Source organism: Camelus ferus, chromosome 3, assembly GCF_009834535.1.
Source record: "Camelus ferus isolate YT-003-E chromosome 3, BCGSAC_Cfer_1.0, whole genome shotgun sequence".
Taxonomy (NCBI): domain Eukaryota; kingdom Metazoa; phylum Chordata; class Mammalia; order Artiodactyla; family Camelidae; genus Camelus; species Camelus ferus.
In genome coordinates, this window is record NC_045698.1 from 40,088,943 (window position 1) to 40,108,877 (window position 19,935).

The following is a 19,935-nucleotide window of genomic DNA, read 5'->3' on the forward strand; positions in this document are numbered from 1 at the left end:
AAGTCCTAGGACTGGAATTCTACGTTGCTCCTTAACATATCCTACTAATCCAGATAAGGGATCAAGCAAACTGAAAGAGAACTTGAAGCAAGTCAAAAGTTAGCCAATTATTACTAAAGAAAGATGAAGAAGGACATACTTGAAGAGTTAATAGGGGAAACAGGATGGAAAAGAAAGCAAAGCTGCTTAGGAAAAATGAGAAGGGCAACCAAAGCACCAACCAGGTTGAAACCCAGTGGTTTACAGAAACTCTATGAACAAACAAAGATGTAGGATAGGAAGGCTGTGAGGGGGAAATTCTTTTTTTTTCCCCAAAAAATATTCAAAAGCAGAATTAAATGTTCAAAAATATTCAAAATTCAGAAGATCAGTGATGAGTCAGACTTCTAAATAGGGGACTAAACAGAGTAGCAGAAACAAAAGTATTCATAAGAGTATCTGAGAAACGTGGTTCAGAGGACATATAGGCAGCAACAGTTTCCTTATGGAACCTGGCACTGAGAACATGCAAAGCAGAAACCATGAAGCGAAAATGCATTTGCTTATGCACATGGAGGAAGGCAATGTGGTCCAACAGAAAAAGCCATAAACCAGCAATTTGGGGTCCCAGTCCCAGTCAGTAGCGGCATTCCTCTGGGTGAGTCTTGTAACTTTCTGGCTTCCATTTTTTTTTTTTTCAGATTGAGTGCTCTGAGCTAGATCAGTGGTTCTCAACCCTGTCTGCATATTACAATGTCTGAGAAGGTTTTTTGTTTGTTTGTTTGTTAGCTTTTAATGGAGGGACTGGGGATTGAACCCAGGACCTCCTGCACTCTACCACTGAGCATACATACCCACCCGCTCTTGTTGGTTTTTTAAATAGCCACGCATGATCTCTAAGTCTAGACTCTCTGACTCCAAATCTCTGTGGGTGGGACGCAGGTTTTTGTTTTCTAATGCTATTAAGTCTACAGTACCACAGGATTGAAAACCACTGGACCACAGCAGGGGCTCTTAAAGTCAACAGCAATAACATCACTTGAGAACTTGACAGAAATGCAAATTCTTGAGCCCCACCCGAGACCTACTGAATCAGAAATTCTGAGGGTGGGGTGCAGGCACATGTGTTTTTAACAAGTTCTCCTGGTGATTCTAATGAATGCTAAAGTTTGGGAACCTTGGGATTCTATACTCAATAAATTCTCCTTTCTAATTCTAACATTTTGTGCAGCCAGCTGAGAAGGTAAAGCATGTTGAGATTTGCTACAAGAAATGTAGTTGTATATATTCTGAAGAGAGAACACACTTATCAGTCTTACATCCAGAACTGATTCCAGACAACTAAGATCCACATGCCACAAAGATACAACGGATATCCAACTTTCCTTTGTTTCTGGAAACAAAGGTGCAGAGCTTTCTCCTCTCATCCTGGATCCTAATTTGTGGCACTTGCTTCTCCCAGGGCCCCGTCACTCAAAGTCAGAGTTGATGCACAGGAAGGGAGAAGACCCAGGAAGCATGGACTTCAGAAAAGCAGCTGGAAACAGTTTTGATATTACCAAAATTATTGATAAATTACCCAGGGGTAACTTAATATTCTAGTGTAAGTTTATGAATTTTGAAGCAGTTATTCTCTTAAAGGAGTATGAATGACACAGTACTTTGATACAGAGAACGAAAGGTATTCCCTGCTTCTTGCTTCCTGAACTTCACAAAACAACTGTCATCAGTCTTTATAAAGATGCACAGTTTTGTAGTGTATGTGACAGTTACATTCTTATCTTAGCCAGATGTGTAGATACATAAGAAAATCTTTTGGAGTTTGCAAGAGACTGAAAAATAACTTCATCCTATCTATTCTCTAAAATTGCTGATAATAAAAAGTAGAAGATAATAGTAGGTCTGCCTGAGAAAGAGAGATAACCAAAGTTACCAGACAACTGAACACTCAGTTTATTGCTTTCATTGAAACATCAAACATTTATCAAATATGGTGACTACATACTCACAGTATCTAATAGCTCAATAAATTTGGAGATGTAATAAAGCCAGCAGGTGCGTGCCATCTGCAGAAACACACAGAGATATGAATTTTATTTTTTTTAACATAGAAGAAAACTTTATTTTTTCTAATTTTGGCAAAATTCACATTACATAAAATTTACCATCATAACCATTTTTAAGCAGACAGTTTGGTGGCGTAAAGTACATTCACATTCTTGTGCAACCATCACCACCATCCCATCCAAAGAACTCTTTTCCGCTTACAGGACTGACACTCTGTACCCATTAAACAATAAGTCCCCATCTGGGAATCCAGCCCCTGACAACTACCATTTTACTTCCTGTTCTCTGGATGTGACTACTCTATGGACCTCATACAACAGAATCATACAGTATTTGTTTGTCCCTTTGTGCCTAGATTATTTCACTTAGCATAATGTCCTCAAGGTTCATCATGTTGTAGCAGGTGTCAAAATTTCCTTCCTTGTTAGGACTGAATAATATTCTGTTGTATGTATATTCTACAGTTTATTTATTCATTTGTCTAATAATGGACATGGGTTGCTTCCATCTTTTGGCTAATGTGAAGAATGCTACCAACATAGGTGTACAAATATCTCTTTGAGTCTCGGCTTTCAAGTTCTTTAAGTACATATCCAGAAGTGGAATTCCTGGATCACACGGTAGTCCTGTTTTTAATCTTCTGAGGAACCAGATATAAACTTACTTTTAAATCCAAGAAATTCAAAAAGAAAAGCACTAGCCTTCATTTTACAGAAAACTATACACCTTTGATTTTTTCTTATAATGTTTTAGCTTTTTTCTTAACACGTACAACCTAATAACTGAGTCATTTACTCATTCTGATTTCACATTCAGTGTTTACAAATAGAGCCCCCAAAGGTTTAACATTGATTTTGAGTTACAAGTTTTTCCAAAGAGAAACTTACCCTCAATGCTGTAGGTGATCGTGAATAGTCAACAATTTCACATCGTAATGAATAACCTGTGCCCCAGCCAGACATCACAAACTGCAAGAGAGCACACGCATGTTAAAGAAGGAAGCATTTTCTCAACAGCTACAACAAAGGAAATTATGACCCGCTGAGTCAGCAGTCAGTGCAGAAGGAAAAGTGGGCGAGAACAGTTACAAACCAGGAACTTGCTTGATATCAAAGCATCAAGAATTTTCTGAATCGTAAAGTCATATTTATATAAACTGTGTTCTGACTAAAATGGCTGGTTCTTGGAATGACTATTCTAATACAATGGAGAATAAAACACTAGGGATGTTTTGTTTAAACAGCAAATACTGGTAGGTAATCTACCTTGTGTATATCTATATGTGTCTGCGCCTATGTTTGTGTACTCTGAAGGAGGTGACTGAGTCTGAATTCAGTCTTTTCTGATGATTTCCAATCTTTGCAGTTAGTCAATACACAAATGGGCAAATCAACTTTCTCAATGTACTCTTCCGATGACCACAACAACTGGGTTTTTCCTGTCTTGGCTAGTGGATGGAATGTGAAGTGGTTGTCTATGGCTTTTAAATCAAGATTGACCAAACACAAGACTCACATGTTGGTTTTCCTTTAGATCCCCATGACAAGTAAGAGATGAAAATATTAACAATAGAGTGCAGTCTGGCAAGCCTTAATTCCAACACACCCACAAAGTGACCTTAGACTAGTGATGAGAAGAAAAGGCCCATTATTGATAAGTCTGAACCATAATTCAAAGAGTATATTGACATTCTTTCAGTTTGATAGTGGGAAGGTCTCCTTTGCAAAGACTATCTGAAAATGTAAAGCTAAGGACTCTACTTTAAAATTAATGTATATATTAAATGGTTGGCTTAATTTAGGGTTCTGACGATATGACCAGTTCTCTGCCATTCTATTTTCACAGGTGCCAACATCTTCCCTAGAACGTCTTCTCTTTCAGCATAATGATTATATCATGTCCTGCCACTGAAGTACATTTCAAGTTTCAATTTTTAATTACTATTAAAGCTGAAATGACAACTTCACGATAAATTAACTCCTAAAGGCAAAAGCTTGTCAGGCATTATCAGAATGAGATTTTAATGGTGAAAAGAAAAGAAACAAGGGAGAAAGAAAAACCATTTAGACTACGGTATTTAAAAACACACTATCCTTTTTTGATATTAGCTCCTAACTTGATTTTTAATAGAATTTAATCACACTGTTAACTTTGTAAGCTATGAAATCTTGAAAATTAAGATTCAGGAAAGTGTAAGACACATCTCCTGGGTGAGAAAAATATCTTACAGAAACAAGTCTATTAATTGTCTCAAAGGAACAAGGGAATGTGGGACAGAAGTAGTTAATTCTGTTTTACAAAATCCTGATCTGTCAGTGAGTGTCTTCATATTCTCTTGCACTTGGACTCACTTCTGACTGATGCAAGTAACACTCTAAGTCCATTTACTCAGCCTGGGATGACCGATCCCCCACTTTGCCCTACCCCCCAAACAAGCGCCGTGCTAAACAGGAGAAGCTGTGTGATGTGGTGGCTTCTGTGGGGTCTTCACTGCTCTCTCTTCATTAGTGTCTGACAGGTGCCAAGTATCTAGCACCTTCAGACCATCAGTACACAATAAGGCAAGTGGGTTCTGGTAGTCTGATGCACTCCCTTTTGCCTTGTCTGTATTTGCCCCAGCGTTCCTAGTGGAGGTATACACTCTGTATACCAAATGCAGTCATGTTCCACCCAATAAACCATGTGTTCTGACATGTCCTGGAGGTGACACGCTGCTCAGCTGTCAAAAATCTCTGCTTAAACAGAAAGTGGAACTTCATGCTCTCCAGATACTAAGTTTAAGAACATTCCAAAAGTCTGTGGAGCTTTTGACATATGTGTCTCTACTTCAGGCTTTCACAAAGGAAGAGTAATAATTTATATTTTGCAGGTAATAACCCCCAAAACTGGCATATAAGTAACTCCAGTATTAGTGGTTAATGGGAGATAGAAACTCTCAGATTCAGATATTTTCAAATCTTTTGTTGTAATTACTAAAATAGGAACCAAAACTTACTGGTTATAATTGGATTCCCTCCTGAGAAATTTATTTGGGGACATTACATTAAATGACACAATCACAGAGTATAAAGGGACCTGAGAGACACCTTTGTTCAATCTTGATTCTATAAAATGAGAGAACTGAGACCTAGTGACGTTAAGAGACTAGCTCAAAATTAGGTAGTTAGTAGTATAACTGGGACTAACTAGTCCCTGGTCTCCTGGCTTTCAGGCCTTTTCTTAGCACTGTCCTATAGTAGGTTATATTCTATCTCTGATGACCTGCTAAAAGCATGTACTTTTGCTGCTCCTCATCTCTACTCTATTACTTCTTCTCTTTCAGTTGCTTATGCTCCAGAAAGGACAGTAAGATGACCTGTGAATTAATTTTGGAAATAAAGTAGAAGGCAGCAAGGTAAGTCTGGACTTCAGAGAGGCCTGTGAGAAATGAGGCCAGAGCAGATTTAAGGTGATCCGATCAGGTAGATCTATCTGTGGCAGGAATCAGGTTGGAAGGATGCACGTGCAGAGGCCCGAAATGTTCAGAGAAGCCAGAGGGGTCAGGCTAGGCCCTCCTGAGTCCCAGGTGTGTGGGAGGAAGCACAGGCTGTGTGGCAGAGGAGGAAAGTAAGGAGCAGAGGATGAGGAAGCTGGCCAGCACTGGAAAAGCAGCAAGGACTCCCAGGAAAGGAGGTAAGAGAGGGTGGCTGAGACCTGTTATCAGCAGAATGGGAGAGAAAGAATTCTTGAGTCTGCTTTTGGGTCATGGAAGAGCTCCATCTCTTTACTGGCAAGTAAGGGACAGCTTCCCTCACCTGCTGCTTTGTATGAGTCTAAGTTCCCTGTCCCCCCAAAGCCCAGCTAAACCAAACCAAAACAGTCCACTGTCTTACAGCTCATCAGGGCAAGCAGAAACAAAAGGTTCCTCCCATGATGATGACAACTCATTACAAACTCAGATGAGCTCTGGTATCAGACAGACCTGGATTCAAACATTAGTCCTCCACCTACCAGCTACACTACTTTGAGTGAGTTACTTAATTTCTACAACTGAGTTTCCTTAAAACCAACATTTATGGATTCACTCAGTTGTCTTTTATGATAAACTATGTGCAAGTCCCTAAACTTAATGTTAATTTTTCTCACTACCCATGAGGTAGGCCATACTAAATATCTGGTCTATACATCACAATTTTTTGGCAAATATCGGTTCTAGTGAGCTAAGTTTCTGAAACCCCTTGAATCTTGGAGAGTTACCCTTGCAGTCATAACAAGAAACATCATGACAGTTAAACACAAAGACTCAGGCAGAATTCTCCCATGAGGAATACTGAAGACACTTGCCTCATAACACATATACACAGAAAAGAGTACTATGAGAAAATTGTACGTTATCATCACTTTCTTGAGTTCAAAGGGCTTCCGATTCTCCATGAGCTTTGGTCCCAGAGAAGTGACAAAATAGACATAGAGCCCCAGGATGACGGTGTGTGGCACAGGCGAGGACATGAAGAGCCAGTCTTCAACTCTTGGATCTAAGGGGAAGACAAGATGTAAGTGCACATCCATTTAGTGGAGTGGTAAATGACAGCAGCCAGCATTTAAGTGAGCACCTAGAAGGTAATGTTGACAGAGAACTGTCTGGTCAGTGATCACCCCAATCTTCAGGAAGTGTAAAGGGAAATCACCAGGGATAGTGATGGGGCTGGAAGGAGTAACCCTGGGCTTCAAGGAGCAAACGGAGGTAGTGGTTACCAGAACCCAGTAGAGAGTTATGCGAAGAAGCCCCCCAGGTAAGGAGCTGTGACCTTCGGTTGAGGGATTTAGCCAGCACAAGCCAATCCTGGTAGTAAGGAGCCAGGGGAATCAATATCCCAGCCCCACCTCCTCCCTCTCTCTAATTCAGTGGGGCTCTCCATTGGCTGAACCCAACCAGAAACCAGAAGGCAGGGGAGCAAGCCCATGGATATAGTCTACTGGTCATTCTCCAGGGCCCAGCGCAGGCTACAGAGTGGATCTAAAGAAGAGAAGACATCGAGCAAAGTTTTACCATCCATCTACAACCATAAGTAATATGTCAAGGTTCTCCATCCAGACATTCTCTTATATATAAAAATATGTCCAGGTTTGCTATTTCTTAACTTTCTTCTTCCCCCAGGAAAAGTGGGACATTTCCATATATACTGTGTCATAGAATTGAAAGGGACATTAGCATCATTTAAGTATCTAAAGTGTGGGCAAACCAACCTGACATTTTAAGCAAAAAAACAAAAACAAACAAAAAAACATAATAGCCTCACAACTGTGTTAAAAAGAAATTCCCACGGTCACTGCTAGTTCCAAGCCAGGAGAATTAGACCAATTAAAAATTGCAACTCAAGAGGAAATGTGATTAATTCTATAACCTTAAGAAGTTCAGGTGCAATTTTCCTAAATTGTCGCATGAAGCCAGAATAGTACAAAGGAAAGGAAGTATGGACAAGTTTCTAGGTGCATCTAACTCAAAACTGAGTCTTGACTAACCTTAGGTTGCTATATACCATCACCCTTGTTAACTGGAAAAGAAGAGTGGGCAATATAGCCCTTGCTCATTGCTAATGATATAACCAATTACTGAAAAACACTCAAATATCCTTTAAAATCTGGCTTCTTACCCAATGCAAAAATTTCTTCAATAGACTCCATGATTGATAACTCACTTGGCCTCAATTTTATTGCTGGAAAGCTCACATTTGATTCCTAAATGATCTTGGGTATGGCTGCAACTATTAATGATGATTTATTCCATACTGAAATGGACTTCCCTCAAAAATACTGACAGATGCCCTATCTCAAAATATTAAATAAGCTCAAAGTCAGCTCTAAGATGGACCCCAAAATATTTAGAAATTTAAAATATGATAAAGAAAGTCCCATAAACAAGTAGGGAGAGAAAAGGAGACAGAATACTTGGGAGAAAAATGAGTTTGTTCCTTATCTTGTATCCTATCTAAGCATGTTCCAAAATATGCAATGTAAGAAAGATATTTAAAGTCTTTCCACAAAAAGTGGGGAAAGGCTACTAGGAATGCTAAGTTAAACAAGGTGCTTTTTTGCAGGATTTCTTAGTGCATCGTGTTTGTTGTGAATTGCTAAGATGAGGATGGTGGTATGCAGCATTCCTCAAACTTCCTTGGCCATGGAGCCCTGATTTTTTTTTTTTTTTTTTTTTTTTTTGGTAGAATACCATTTAACACCTTGTGGAACTAACGCTCTGTGGAACACACTTTAGGAAAGATAGCCCTCTTTGCTAAAATAAATGTATAAATGAAACCATCAAAATTAAGCAATGATAGGAGAAGAGCAACAGGATCAGATCACTTTGAGATCTAGTAAGGAGGCAGAAAATACAACATTGTATAAACAGTCAAGTATGGGGAATGAGAGACAGGTGGAGGTGAAGGAAAACACTGAGTTTTTGTTTTGTTTTGTTTTGTTTAGATAACTCTGCTCTCACTGAGATTAGGAATACAAGGTAAGGAACCAGATTGGTCAGGGAGAGATGGCTTATGTTAGAGAACATCTTACACCTGGGGTGCCTGTAAAACATTCATAGGGAGACCCCCAAAGGTACCTGGATATATGGATCTGGAATTAGGAGAGAGATCTGGGCCAGAGATGCAGCTTTGGAGGTTGTCATCACATAAAAGATGAACCCAAAAAAGGAGTGAATCTAGCTTAGGAAAAGTGGGCAGAGCAAGGAGAGTAAGTGACCGAAGTCAGAATCTTGAGGACTCAACATTCAAAGGAGGAGTGGTAGAAGAGGAAACTAGAGAAGACTGGGAAGGAGCAGCCAAAGAGGTAGAAGGAAAACCGCAAAAGTAAGGAATCTTGGAACCAGGGGAGGGGTGAACTTCTGAAAAGAGTCAAGGTATCAAATGTGGCAGAGAGGTAAAGGAAAATGTGGGCTGAGAAGTGTCTCCGGATTGATGCTCTCAGCAGGAACACTTTCAGTAAAGTTTCATGCACAAAAAGGAAACTCAGCAAAAGTTTGCTGATGTTCATATGAACACAAAGTTCTCAAAATTTGAAAAAAAATTTCTATCAAGATCGTCACAGTTTTAAATCAGGAAAAGCTCTGAAATCAACCCCCCAGGTACACATCACCCAGGTCTTTTATTGCTTCTATTAGTACCCCTTCTTATTTTTAACAAGTTTCCCAGGATATATGGGTGCCAAGTACAATTAAAAAGGTCACAAGGAGCCCTAGCCACAGGCCCGTAACTCACCAGGGAAATCTCAGTGAAGAAAAGTTCCCACAAAACTGGGGACCAAGGGATAGAATTAGAACTGATCAAACTTTGATCGATTTCTTCCAACAGTGGGTAGTCCAAACCTTAGATATATGAATATCATAAGCCATATTAAAATGTCTAGTTTTTATCTCCAATGAAGTAAGGACTTAAAACCAGTACCAAAAGACGACTTCTAGAAGGATGGTAACATTATCACCTTTGGATGGTGACAATACAGATGATTTTTTTCTTTCTCTTTATAAGAAATTTTAAATGGTTCTCTTATTAATAGACATCACAGGTATGATTGAAAGCTAGTTTTTTTCCCTTTTGTCAGTAAAGGAATTCCTGAATTAGAGATACTTTATTTTACTCTTTTATTGGCTCAGCAGGGGCGGGGTTGGGGGTAGATATCAAATGACATTATCTTTCTGTTCTTCCACTGGCAGTAGGAAAAAAAAAGCCAGGAAAAGCATGCTGGGCTGGCTCAGGAAGCAGAAGAAAATAATTTTAAATAAATCACTTTTTCCTGTAATTTAACATTTTAAGCACACTTTTTTTTTTTTTAAGACCCTGAGTGTGACTTTCAAGTTCTATAGACTTTTAAAAAATCTTATCTTTTGGGAAAAGCTGGTTAATTAAATTTCATGTTATTTTCAAAGAAATAGCAGAACAAAACACCAAGCTTTTTAATCCTATTTCAGCAAAGCTCTGGAGTGTGCCAGTGGCACTCTGATCCTGGTTCACTGACTCATTATGTGACCTGGGGCCAATGACTTAACTTCTCTGTGCTCTGTTTCCTCATCTGTGATTTGGGCATGAAACAGCATTCATCTTGTAAGGATTTAGTGACTGATTACATGTAAAGAGCCTGGCACAATCTAAGTGCTCAGTAAGCTATCTACTATTACCTCAGCAGATCTCAATTCTGTCAGCACAGCAGAATCACCTTGGGAATGTTTAAAAATCAAACGGGGGTGAAAAAAAAGACCCTGATCCAGCCAAATCAGAATCCTAGGGTATGGGTCCCAGGCAAACATATTTTGAAAAAAGCTGCCAAGGTGACCATGATGAACCCTTCGTGTTATGAACCGAGGGTTCAGTGTTTCCTTCACTTACGCTGAGGGCCTCAGTGTCCCTCGCTCAGTGCTCTGCAATCTTTTCTGTGGATTCCCTGCTTCCTGATCCAATCTGCTGCATCCTGTCTTCTATGCAAGCGTCAAATTCACTTTCTAGAAGTACAGCTTTGCTCAGATTATCCCTCTGCTTAAATTAGCTCTCCCTACTGAGCAAATCAAATTTAAAGTCTTTAACATGATGTCTGTGACTCTGAGGACTGTTCATGTTTCCTGCCTTCTCTCTCGGCAGCAGTGATACCTCTCTGAATAGGGAGCCCACTCCCCTGTGAGGCAGGGGGCACCCTACAATGGGATGTCTGCAAGTCGCAAGTCGGCTGTGGGTGCTGACTTGACAAAGGGGCTGTAGAAAGGACTGCTCAACAACATTTAAAGTTGTCTGCCTCAGTCTGTGATCCCACAAATTACAAAAGGTTCAGGGGTGAAGCGAGCACTGAATTCCCTAGAGACAAGAGACTGTTGAGGATGGGAGAACTTCCTGTACCTTCCCTTTAGCATCCAAGTTGGGTGGCAGTGTTGCGAGCAGAGCCGAGAGGAAAGCAGAGGATGGGCAGGCAGGCTGCCTGACAGTCCATATCTCAGTGATCATCCAAGTTCTGACTTATCACTAGCCTGATCATTCTTTTCTAAGAGAGTTCCAGGAAGAGAGTACAGGGGAGTACAAGGGCCACATATATAGAATATTAATGAACTTTTCCATCCGCTGCTTGTACGAGGGTGTTCTCTTAAGTGGCATGTACTAGCTCAGAGAGTACACCCTTTAAAATTCCAAGCACCAAGACGATGCAGAAGCTGGAAGGAAAAGCAAACATGTTCCTCTGGGACTTTGTAAAGTATTAAAGGTTCAAAGTGGCAGCAATCTTACTCAGACTCCGTCTTCTTGCACAAAGATCACAACTAAGTCTGAAAAGTCATCATTATTACTATCCAAATACTAGAAAAGCTGCTTTTTTAACACTAAAAACATTGTAGCATTATTTCAAAAATTGACATTTCATACCTCAGAATCACAATAAATCCTCTTTTGGCTTAAGTATTAATTAAACCATTTTTATAATTCTGTAGCTGTGGAATTTTCCACATGAAAGAACTATGCATGACCCCTACTTTTCTTGCTATCAGAAAACCAATGAGTATCAGTAGGTTTCCCAAAGGCTACTCAGGATTAGGGCCAAAGCCAAGAATACACTTGAAATTCTTGGCACTTGATCCTGGGCTCAGACCTTTGCAGGGTAAGCAAAGTAAAACTGGACTAAGATGGCCAGAGATTTAATGGCTCTCAGAGATCAATATCACACTAAGCAGAAGCAAAAACCTTTCCTGTTACACTTAATAGTGTTCTCATAAAGTTGTAAATCTTAACCACAGAACACTTTGACCCTTCTAGACCCTGACAGGGAGGAAAAAATGTGAAGAAACTTTTTTAAAAAGTGATTTGCTACATTAAAAGCATTTGAAGGTGGCGTGAGGGAGGGTAATAGGTCAGTGGTAGAGAGATTGCTTAGCATGCACGAGGTCCTGGGTTCAATCTCCAGGGCCCTGTTTGAAAATGGAAATGCTCTATCAATCATCTAGAACAACCACCACTACCACTGTGTTGGCACACTTCCAAAATAAAAGAGCATTTTCATGCATATTATCTGGTAGTCGGTGATATCATTCTTACCATTGCTAACAAAGAACCTGAGACTCACAGATGATAAACTTAAATCTAGGTCTTGTCATTACACACCCTCCCTCCTCACCCAAAACTTCAAATTAGCATCGTCTCAGAAAGGGAGCATAGCCTGCTTCTTCCCTCACCCTCCCTGCAGGACTCTCCTCTCTCCCTACTCACCTCCACCCTTTTGTCATTTATTTTTCTGATCTATTATTACTGAGCTTTTCAATGTAATTATTCCTAAGAAAAAGTTAAGAGTAGACCCATGAGTAAAAGCAGAAGGGGAATTTAGAAGCAGTTCACTTTAAAACATTTTGTACCTCTAACACTATATAGGTGCCCATCATCATCTGAATCTATTTGGCTCTTGATTTAGGACACTGATTATCTGACCTTCTTGGGTTCCTGCATTTGATAATGAATAGCAAGAGTTAGAAAGCAAGGGATCTGTTCTTCCAAACAAGTCTATTCCTAAAAAATGTATCCAAACTACTTGGTTCCCAAGTTTAAATCATAAGAGTTCAGGTAGCATGGGTACACCTCTACTTTGAAAAGAAATTAAAATATCAGTATTTTTAAAAATAAATAAAAACCATTAGAACAAAACCTCCAAAATAGTTTTTAAATTAAATAATGAATTTATAAGACCTACTGTAAACTTTCAGAGAAGGATGGCCCCTAAGGAAATCTATATGCAATCTGTATCATTGCATAAGTTGAAAACCCAAGGGAAAAAACAAAAAAAAGAAGACCCTAACAGAAAAAGGAAGGATGAGCCACCATTAGGAAATTTGTTTACTTACCAGCATCTTTGATCCAATTATCATAAAGACGCACGGTCCTTGATGTAAAATCACTGAAGGCCATCTTCCACAGGATTTACTGGATCTTATCCTGTGTTCCCCAGTAAAACAAAAAAGAAATGTGTTTATGATCTACAGATACAAATAAAGCCAACTTTCTAGTGATACAATATTTTAAAAATGCTAAAAATTAAATAGGAATAACTGGCAAAACAACAAACTTACTGAGGGTACATGCATTAGTGAACCACATTAAACCCTGATACAGTTGCAAACATGTAAGAATTTCCATCATAAGGACAATGCTTACTTCACTGAAAAAGGCTGACAGCCTGTACGAGATACAAAAGGAGTAAATGATTCTAAGAACTTTCATAGGAGAATCTATTTCCCTTTTATGGCAACAACATATATCAGGTATGGACTGTACCTCCCATGGCAAAAAAATGACATGGTGTATGATAAAAGTGGCATCTCAAGCCACTAGACATAATTAGTTATTGAGTAAATGGTGTGGTACAACTAGATAGCCACCTGAAAAAAAAAAAGTTGGATCCAAAAAGTATACTACAAACCAAGATAAACTCCAAGTAGACAAGACAATTAAATAAAATTTTTAAAAGAGCCATGAAAGTATTAGATGACAACAGTGGGGAGAACACTTTTATAACCTTGGAGTAGAAAAGTCTTTTAAACTTTGGCTTAAAATCTATAAGACATAAGAGAAGACTAACAAATTTAATCATATGAAAATCAAGGGAAAAAAAGAAAAAGCCGAATCACAAACAGAAAAAAAATGTTCAGTTCATAATACAGACAAGTGTTACTCTCTCTCATATATATATAAAGAGCTCCTAGAAATTGAAAAGAAAATGACCTGTAAGCCAAGAAAAAAATGTGCAAATTTTACAGAAAAGGAAATACAAATGGCTCTTATACATATTAAAAGCTGTTTAACTTTAATTATAGTAAGAAATCTACAATATTTTATTACATTGGATAGGCCAAAGTCCAAACATTTTAATCAATCAGTTGGGCCAAAATCCAAAAATGTGTTCACTCTGGTTGGAAGGACTATGGGAAACTCACACATTGCTGGTGGGAGTACAAATGAGTATAATCCTTAGTGAGAACAAGTTGGCATTATCAGTTAAAAAAAAATTATAAATGCATATTTTTAACCCAGCCATCCTATTTCTAGAAACTTCTCCTATAAAGATACATGCACATATGCACAATGACATACATTCAAACTTACTCATCGCATCAGTCAGTAAAAGACTGGAAATAAGACAAATGTCTATTAAAAAGGGACTGGTTAGTAAACAAAGATACATCTATTACTAGGAAATATTATGCCATTGTAAATAAGAATGAGAAAGCTCTCTGTGTGCTAACACGGAAAGCTACCTAAGATAAATGTCTATGTGAAAAAAGCCAAGTACAGAATTCTCAACCAACCACCTTTTACACAGAAGAGGATGAAAGGAGTAAGCATATAAATTTACATCTATTTACGAGCATAAAAGGAACTCTGAAAAAATATCCATTGGGAAGGGAAGGGGCACAAACTGGGCTGAAGGGGGTGGAAGGAAGACCTTATATTGTTTGGATTTTGACTCATCTGAATATACTACCTATCAAAAATAAAAAATTAAAATGTTTTAAAGGAAAAAAAAAAGGATGGAATCAGCTGCACCTTGTTGCTTAAAACACCAATACACACATGCACATAAACACAAAAGAGGGATTTTAGTCTCAGTTCCTCAAAGATCTGTCTACTGTAGAGGCTCTTTCTAAGTCCAGGGTGGTATCTCAGCACAGTCTCTGATCTGATGCACCCAGGGTTCTGAAGCTGAGTTCAGACTCAAGACTCGCTGTGGTGATGCCAGGATCTTGCCAGAGTCAGCCTGGACTCTAGTTTTCCTGTGGACTGTTTCTATAGTGAAGGTATAATAAGGGGGTAGGAGCAGAAACCCTGGGTTTGAATCCCACCACTGACTAGCTGTGTGACCCTGGACAAAATTAAAGTTCAATTTTCTTATGTGCAGAATGGCAATTCCACAACCTACCAAGATAAAATAAACTCAGAGTTGTTTTGAGAACGATTTGAGATAATATGTATGTGTAAAGTTTAGAGCACAGAATCTGGCAAAGAATGAACATTCAATCAAAATCAGACATTATCATTTGAGAGATAAATTGTACCAATTTAAATGGAAAATATCCAGCCAAACTCACTATCTAGTACAGTTGAATGGCAGTATACGGAACAACTCTAGAGAAAAGTCTACTACTTTCATTCAAGGAGCTGGTATGTCACAGATTATACATGACTTCCCTTGATGTTTTCTAACTGTTTTGGTAGGAGAGTTTTAGACCATGATAAAAGCTACTTTCCCAGTCCCTTAACCACTGATGTATCAGATCTCGAGCCACTACTCTAATTAAACTGCCAAAATAATACTGTTTAAATTATTTAGTCAGAGTGAAAGATTCTGATTTATAGGGCATATGATGGAGTTACATTTCAAAGTATTATTCTGTTTTCTGTGCAATTCCTGCCTCCCTTTTTTTCCCCCAACTTGCTCCACATAGGCCATTTTCCTCTCTCCAGCCTTCAATAAAGCACAAAGCTTCAAAGAATCCACAGTCTAATGAACACCAGTAATAGTCATAGGCAGCAAAAAGAGCTGATTTCTCTAATCCAAAAGACTTCACAAGACTGAGATGGAGAAGGAGGAAGAAGGTCGTCAGAGGAGTAACTCACTAGATGGGAAGGAGGGGCCGAAGGAGGTGTCCTTCAAGCAGGTGAGGTGGAGGGCTGGAGAGGGGGGAATGGGATCTGTTGGCCCAGGCCTTCTAGAGTGGGGACTCTCTCACTGAACATTTACTTATAGATAACCTGCCATCCAACAGTCCCTAACACTTGCGGGCCCCCCAAGAAGAGCAGGAATGGGCACAATTGTGTAGGGATGGGGCCTGAACAGAAAGCCCAACCCCTTTCGCTTGTTGGAGCTAAACAAACTGCTGAGAATTTCCTTGTAAGCTGGTATAGTGATGGACTGGATGCTAACATTACATTGTAGGGACTGGTCTAGGAAACAGTTAACAATTGAATCTGGGGTAACCTGAGTGGTCCTGTGAATACAGTGCTACTCCTGAGCTAAAGCCCGGCCTACCTCACAGCCCCTCACCCCAGAACTCCACCTTTAACATGACTTCACCCAGACACTTGATTGCTAGAAATGATACACAGAAATGGGAAGAAACTTATTCAGTGTGGTGAAGGTATAGAGGTATCTTTGAGCTAACAGCAGAACTAGGACCTTCATGACCTGTTTAAAATACTGAATGCCAAAACACTGCAGGTCTGGAGATGCCAGGAAAGTCAGGGCTCTCATGTATGTGAAGCAGAGACTTAAAACTTAAAAACAGCAGACAAATCACCACACCTCCATTACGGTGGAAGAAAATGTCTCCCTGCCAGAGTTTAGCCCACATGCAAAGGTTTCAAAGTTGCAGGATTAGAGCAGGAGCTCACTGATAGGAAACTGGTGCTGGTACTTCCACTGCCCACCAACTGACCCATGAATTCTGCTCCTTGTTTTAAGACAGTATCACGTGGTGACTGGGTCATTTGGTAAAGGAAGGTCTTAATCTGCCCAGACTAGCTTATTTAGACCTAAATTAAATACGTCAAGTTCAAATGTGAGAAATGCGCCTGCTGCATACAGTTTACCTGCAGTTTCTTCAAAGCCACTTAGATACGAATACCAGAACCCAGAGAGTGTACTTGAGGGATCTGATCACTCTGGGATCTACCTCAACAGGACTCACAAGACAGCACTTATCTGGGAAGACTTCTTGCTAGAATTCACTCAGATGGAGATGCGACCTTAGGACTGCCCCTACTAGAAGCACCTGGCAGGAGTCCAGAAATTTACAGCCATGAGCAACCATTTCCAGGTGAATCTTCATGTGTAGAGATTTGTGCAAACCCTGCAAAAGATGCTGAGGACACTCTCCTAGCGGGAAAGGAGGGCAACGTTAGCATATGGCTTTCCCAGGGCATGAGTGTGATCCCGGAACACAGCTATATGGTTTTCCCTTTTTCTTTTGATGTTTGGGAGGTTCTGAGCTCCCCAATGATCTCTGCTTTGGAAATCAGACATCCGGGAAACCTGCAAGAATGGATCTGGCTAAGCCACAGATGATGCTTGGGGACACATAAACTGAAATGAGCTGTAGGAAGGTTGCAGCAGACAGATGGAAGCGAGGATAACAGGGTAAGAACAAAAGAGCTGACCTGCCTGAGGGAAGCCAAGTCTGGCTCACATTGAGGTAGTGGTTTAAAACTTTACCCTTGTATAAAGTAAGGTGGAGGGAAGAACAGGGCAAAATCAAGCTATTCCACAAAACAGTAATTGCACGTTGGAGAACTGATACAGGAAACAAGCCTTCAAAGGCAGACGGTGTGGAAGGGAGTTGAGCAGGGTCAGTCTGGAGGGCAAAAGGAAAAGGCAGCACACCCTGACTCATCAGAAAAGGATGGGGGAAGTTCAACAGTGAGTCAGAATGGGGTGATGGGACCTCAGTCGGCTGGGTGGTGAGATTTTTCCACATGGGATCACAGGTGGCTTCCCTCTGGGTTGTGATTCTGGAAAACCAGAGTCTAGGGGGGTTCTCCACTTCTGCCATCTTGGGAAAGTAAAAACAAAAACAAAAACAAAAACAAAACCCTGAGCTAAGAAATACACTTTTCAGTAAGAATTTAGATCGCTAGGGAAACTTCCACCTAGATATGAATCCAAGAGTTCCCTTCCTGTGAGAGCCCCCTCTCCATCTGTTTTCTCATTGGAACCACTTCCCCTCCCACCCTTACCCTCAGCAATTAAAATAGAAACAAAGCGTCAAAGGGGTCATGCACCAGAGTGCTGGACAGAAAGATCTGGGTGTTCGAGCTTGTTCTGTCCCAGTAATCTAGTAAGACTGAGGCTGGGCAAAGGGGGTCAGAAACTTTAAGTGTAAAGTTAAAACGAGAGGGATGCCTATGAAGTGACTGTTTAAACCAAGGTTTCTCAACCTGAGCTGCATCGACCTTTAGGTCAAACAATTCTCAGTTGTGGGGAGCTGTCCTGAGCGTTGCAGGATGTTTCAACCCTGGCCTCTATCCACTAGATGCCAAGAACACCTCTTCCCCAGCTGAGACAACCAAAAAGGTTTCCAGAAATTGCCAAATGTCCCCTCGGGGGCAAAGTCATCCCCAGCTGAGAACCACTGGTTTACACCCAATGACCAACGTTAATTCATCCAAATAAAAGTAGTTTGTTTGCTTCAGGGTATCACTTTAGCAAGTATATATTTATTTCAGTGATACTGTGGTTCAGAACAGTTTCTGAGCTATTCTGTATAAATTAACTTCAGAGTTTTTCAGAATTTCATTTACTTGGCTTTAAGGGAGAATAATCTTTGTCTACTGCCTCTAAAAATCAAACTTGTAACTAATTCAGTGAAGAATGGTTTTGAAGACAAATGGATCTCGCTCAGCTACAGCTTGGTCAGTGGAGTGAGAATGGGGGAAGCAGAGGTGGGATGAATCACAATTTACTACTGACATTTTCAATTGAAGTTTTTTAATGTGAAGGCAATTGCAAAGGAACAAATCCAGAAGTGTTCAGGGCTATGGCAATATGAATGGAATAAATGGATAGGAACCCTGTCCCACTCTGTGCAATATGTACTTTCCAGAATATTATTTTAAACCCTTTTTCTCTTTGTCATCTGTTATAAACTCAGATTAAAAGAAAGTAAATCTAGAACGTGAACAGGCTCAGTAAAAGTTTATTTCAAATGACAGATTCTCAGTTTTGTTAATTAGTACACACACATCTGTAGTATAGCCACACGTACACATACGTAGTACAGCCACACATACACATATCTCAAAAGCAAAAACATATTTCTTACACCTTCCACACATGATGTGTGTTTTATTTTAATGTTTCTTTTATATCTAGATAGATAGATAGATATAGATATATGTATACGTATATACACGAACTTCTGTTTCTTTTTGAGATTTCTTTTATCAGCTAGGTTATTCAAATTGCCATGGGAATAAAACTCAACAGAGAAGGCAAAGAAATAGAAAATTTTATCCGAAATTTTGAGTTACAAAAGCTTAGACACTCAGCCATACAAAAGAATCCAAGGGCAGAGACAAAAGATCTGGGAGGAACCTCTGAAGTTTCCATGCCTCCCAGCACAGAAGAGCATGCTTCAGGCTTGGGAGAGGGGAGAGTCAGAGGAAAAGCAATTAGTGCAGACTTCAGAGAGAAGGGCAAAAAGCCCTGGGGAGGTGCCAAGTAGGATTATGGGAACAGAGGGCAGAAGGGATCAGGCTCTGTTGTCTGGGTAGAGCAGGAACAGGTGGCTAATGGGGCCTTAGGTAGCCAGAGAGTTTCTTTTGGTCCAGCATGAAGCAAGAGCAGAGGGTACTTCTGACATGGAAACACTACAGAAGAGCTATAGAAAATGAAGGAGTCATGTAACTAGCAACAACACAGACCTGCACGGACTACTGGTCAGAGACCTGATGGGACCCTGGACATCTCAGGGGATGGCAATGTAAACAGAGGACACGGAGGACCAAAGGACTCCTCCCAACTAACTTGATAAACATAAGCTTTTATTAACTTGCTGAGAAGGGGACAGAGAGAGGGGTGATCACATTTAGAGTTGACTGAAATAGGTTCCTACCACCCCAAAGAATAAAGAAACCTTTATTAAAAATTAAAAGTAAAGCTACAAAGAAATAAACTTGTGTTCTCATATAGCTGACTTCGTCAAGAAGGTTTGTAACCATTTACTTTGGGTATGGGATCTGGTCAATACAACTTTCCTCCCTTCTATATCCCTTACACCAGTGGTTGCAGACCTGGTTGATTGTCATAATTACTTAAAGAGAGATTTGGATTCAGTCAGGATGTTCGGGAGAGCCTGAGATGAGATAGGTTTGGGAATTTCTTAACACT

General features: G+C 39.9%; 1 protein-coding gene across 1 annotated transcript in view; it reads right to left on the reverse strand.

The window, feature by feature from the left end:
• ELOVL7 (ELOVL fatty acid elongase 7) overlaps positions 1-19,935 on the reverse strand; it is a 70,495-nt gene that overhangs the window by 10,561 nt on the left and 39,999 nt on the right. Inside the window, exons 2-5 of the mRNA XM_032472785.1 lie at positions 12,899-12,989; positions 6,370-6,560; positions 2,934-3,014; positions 1,989-2,045 (exon numbers count right to left, since the gene is read on the reverse strand). Coding sequence (XP_032328676.1) covers positions 1,989-2,045; positions 2,934-3,014; positions 6,370-6,560; positions 12,899-12,962 — 393 coding nt within the window. The 5' untranslated portion in view covers positions 12,963-12,989. The remainder of the gene's footprint in view (positions 1-1,988; positions 2,046-2,933; positions 3,015-6,369; positions 6,561-12,898; positions 12,990-19,935) is intronic.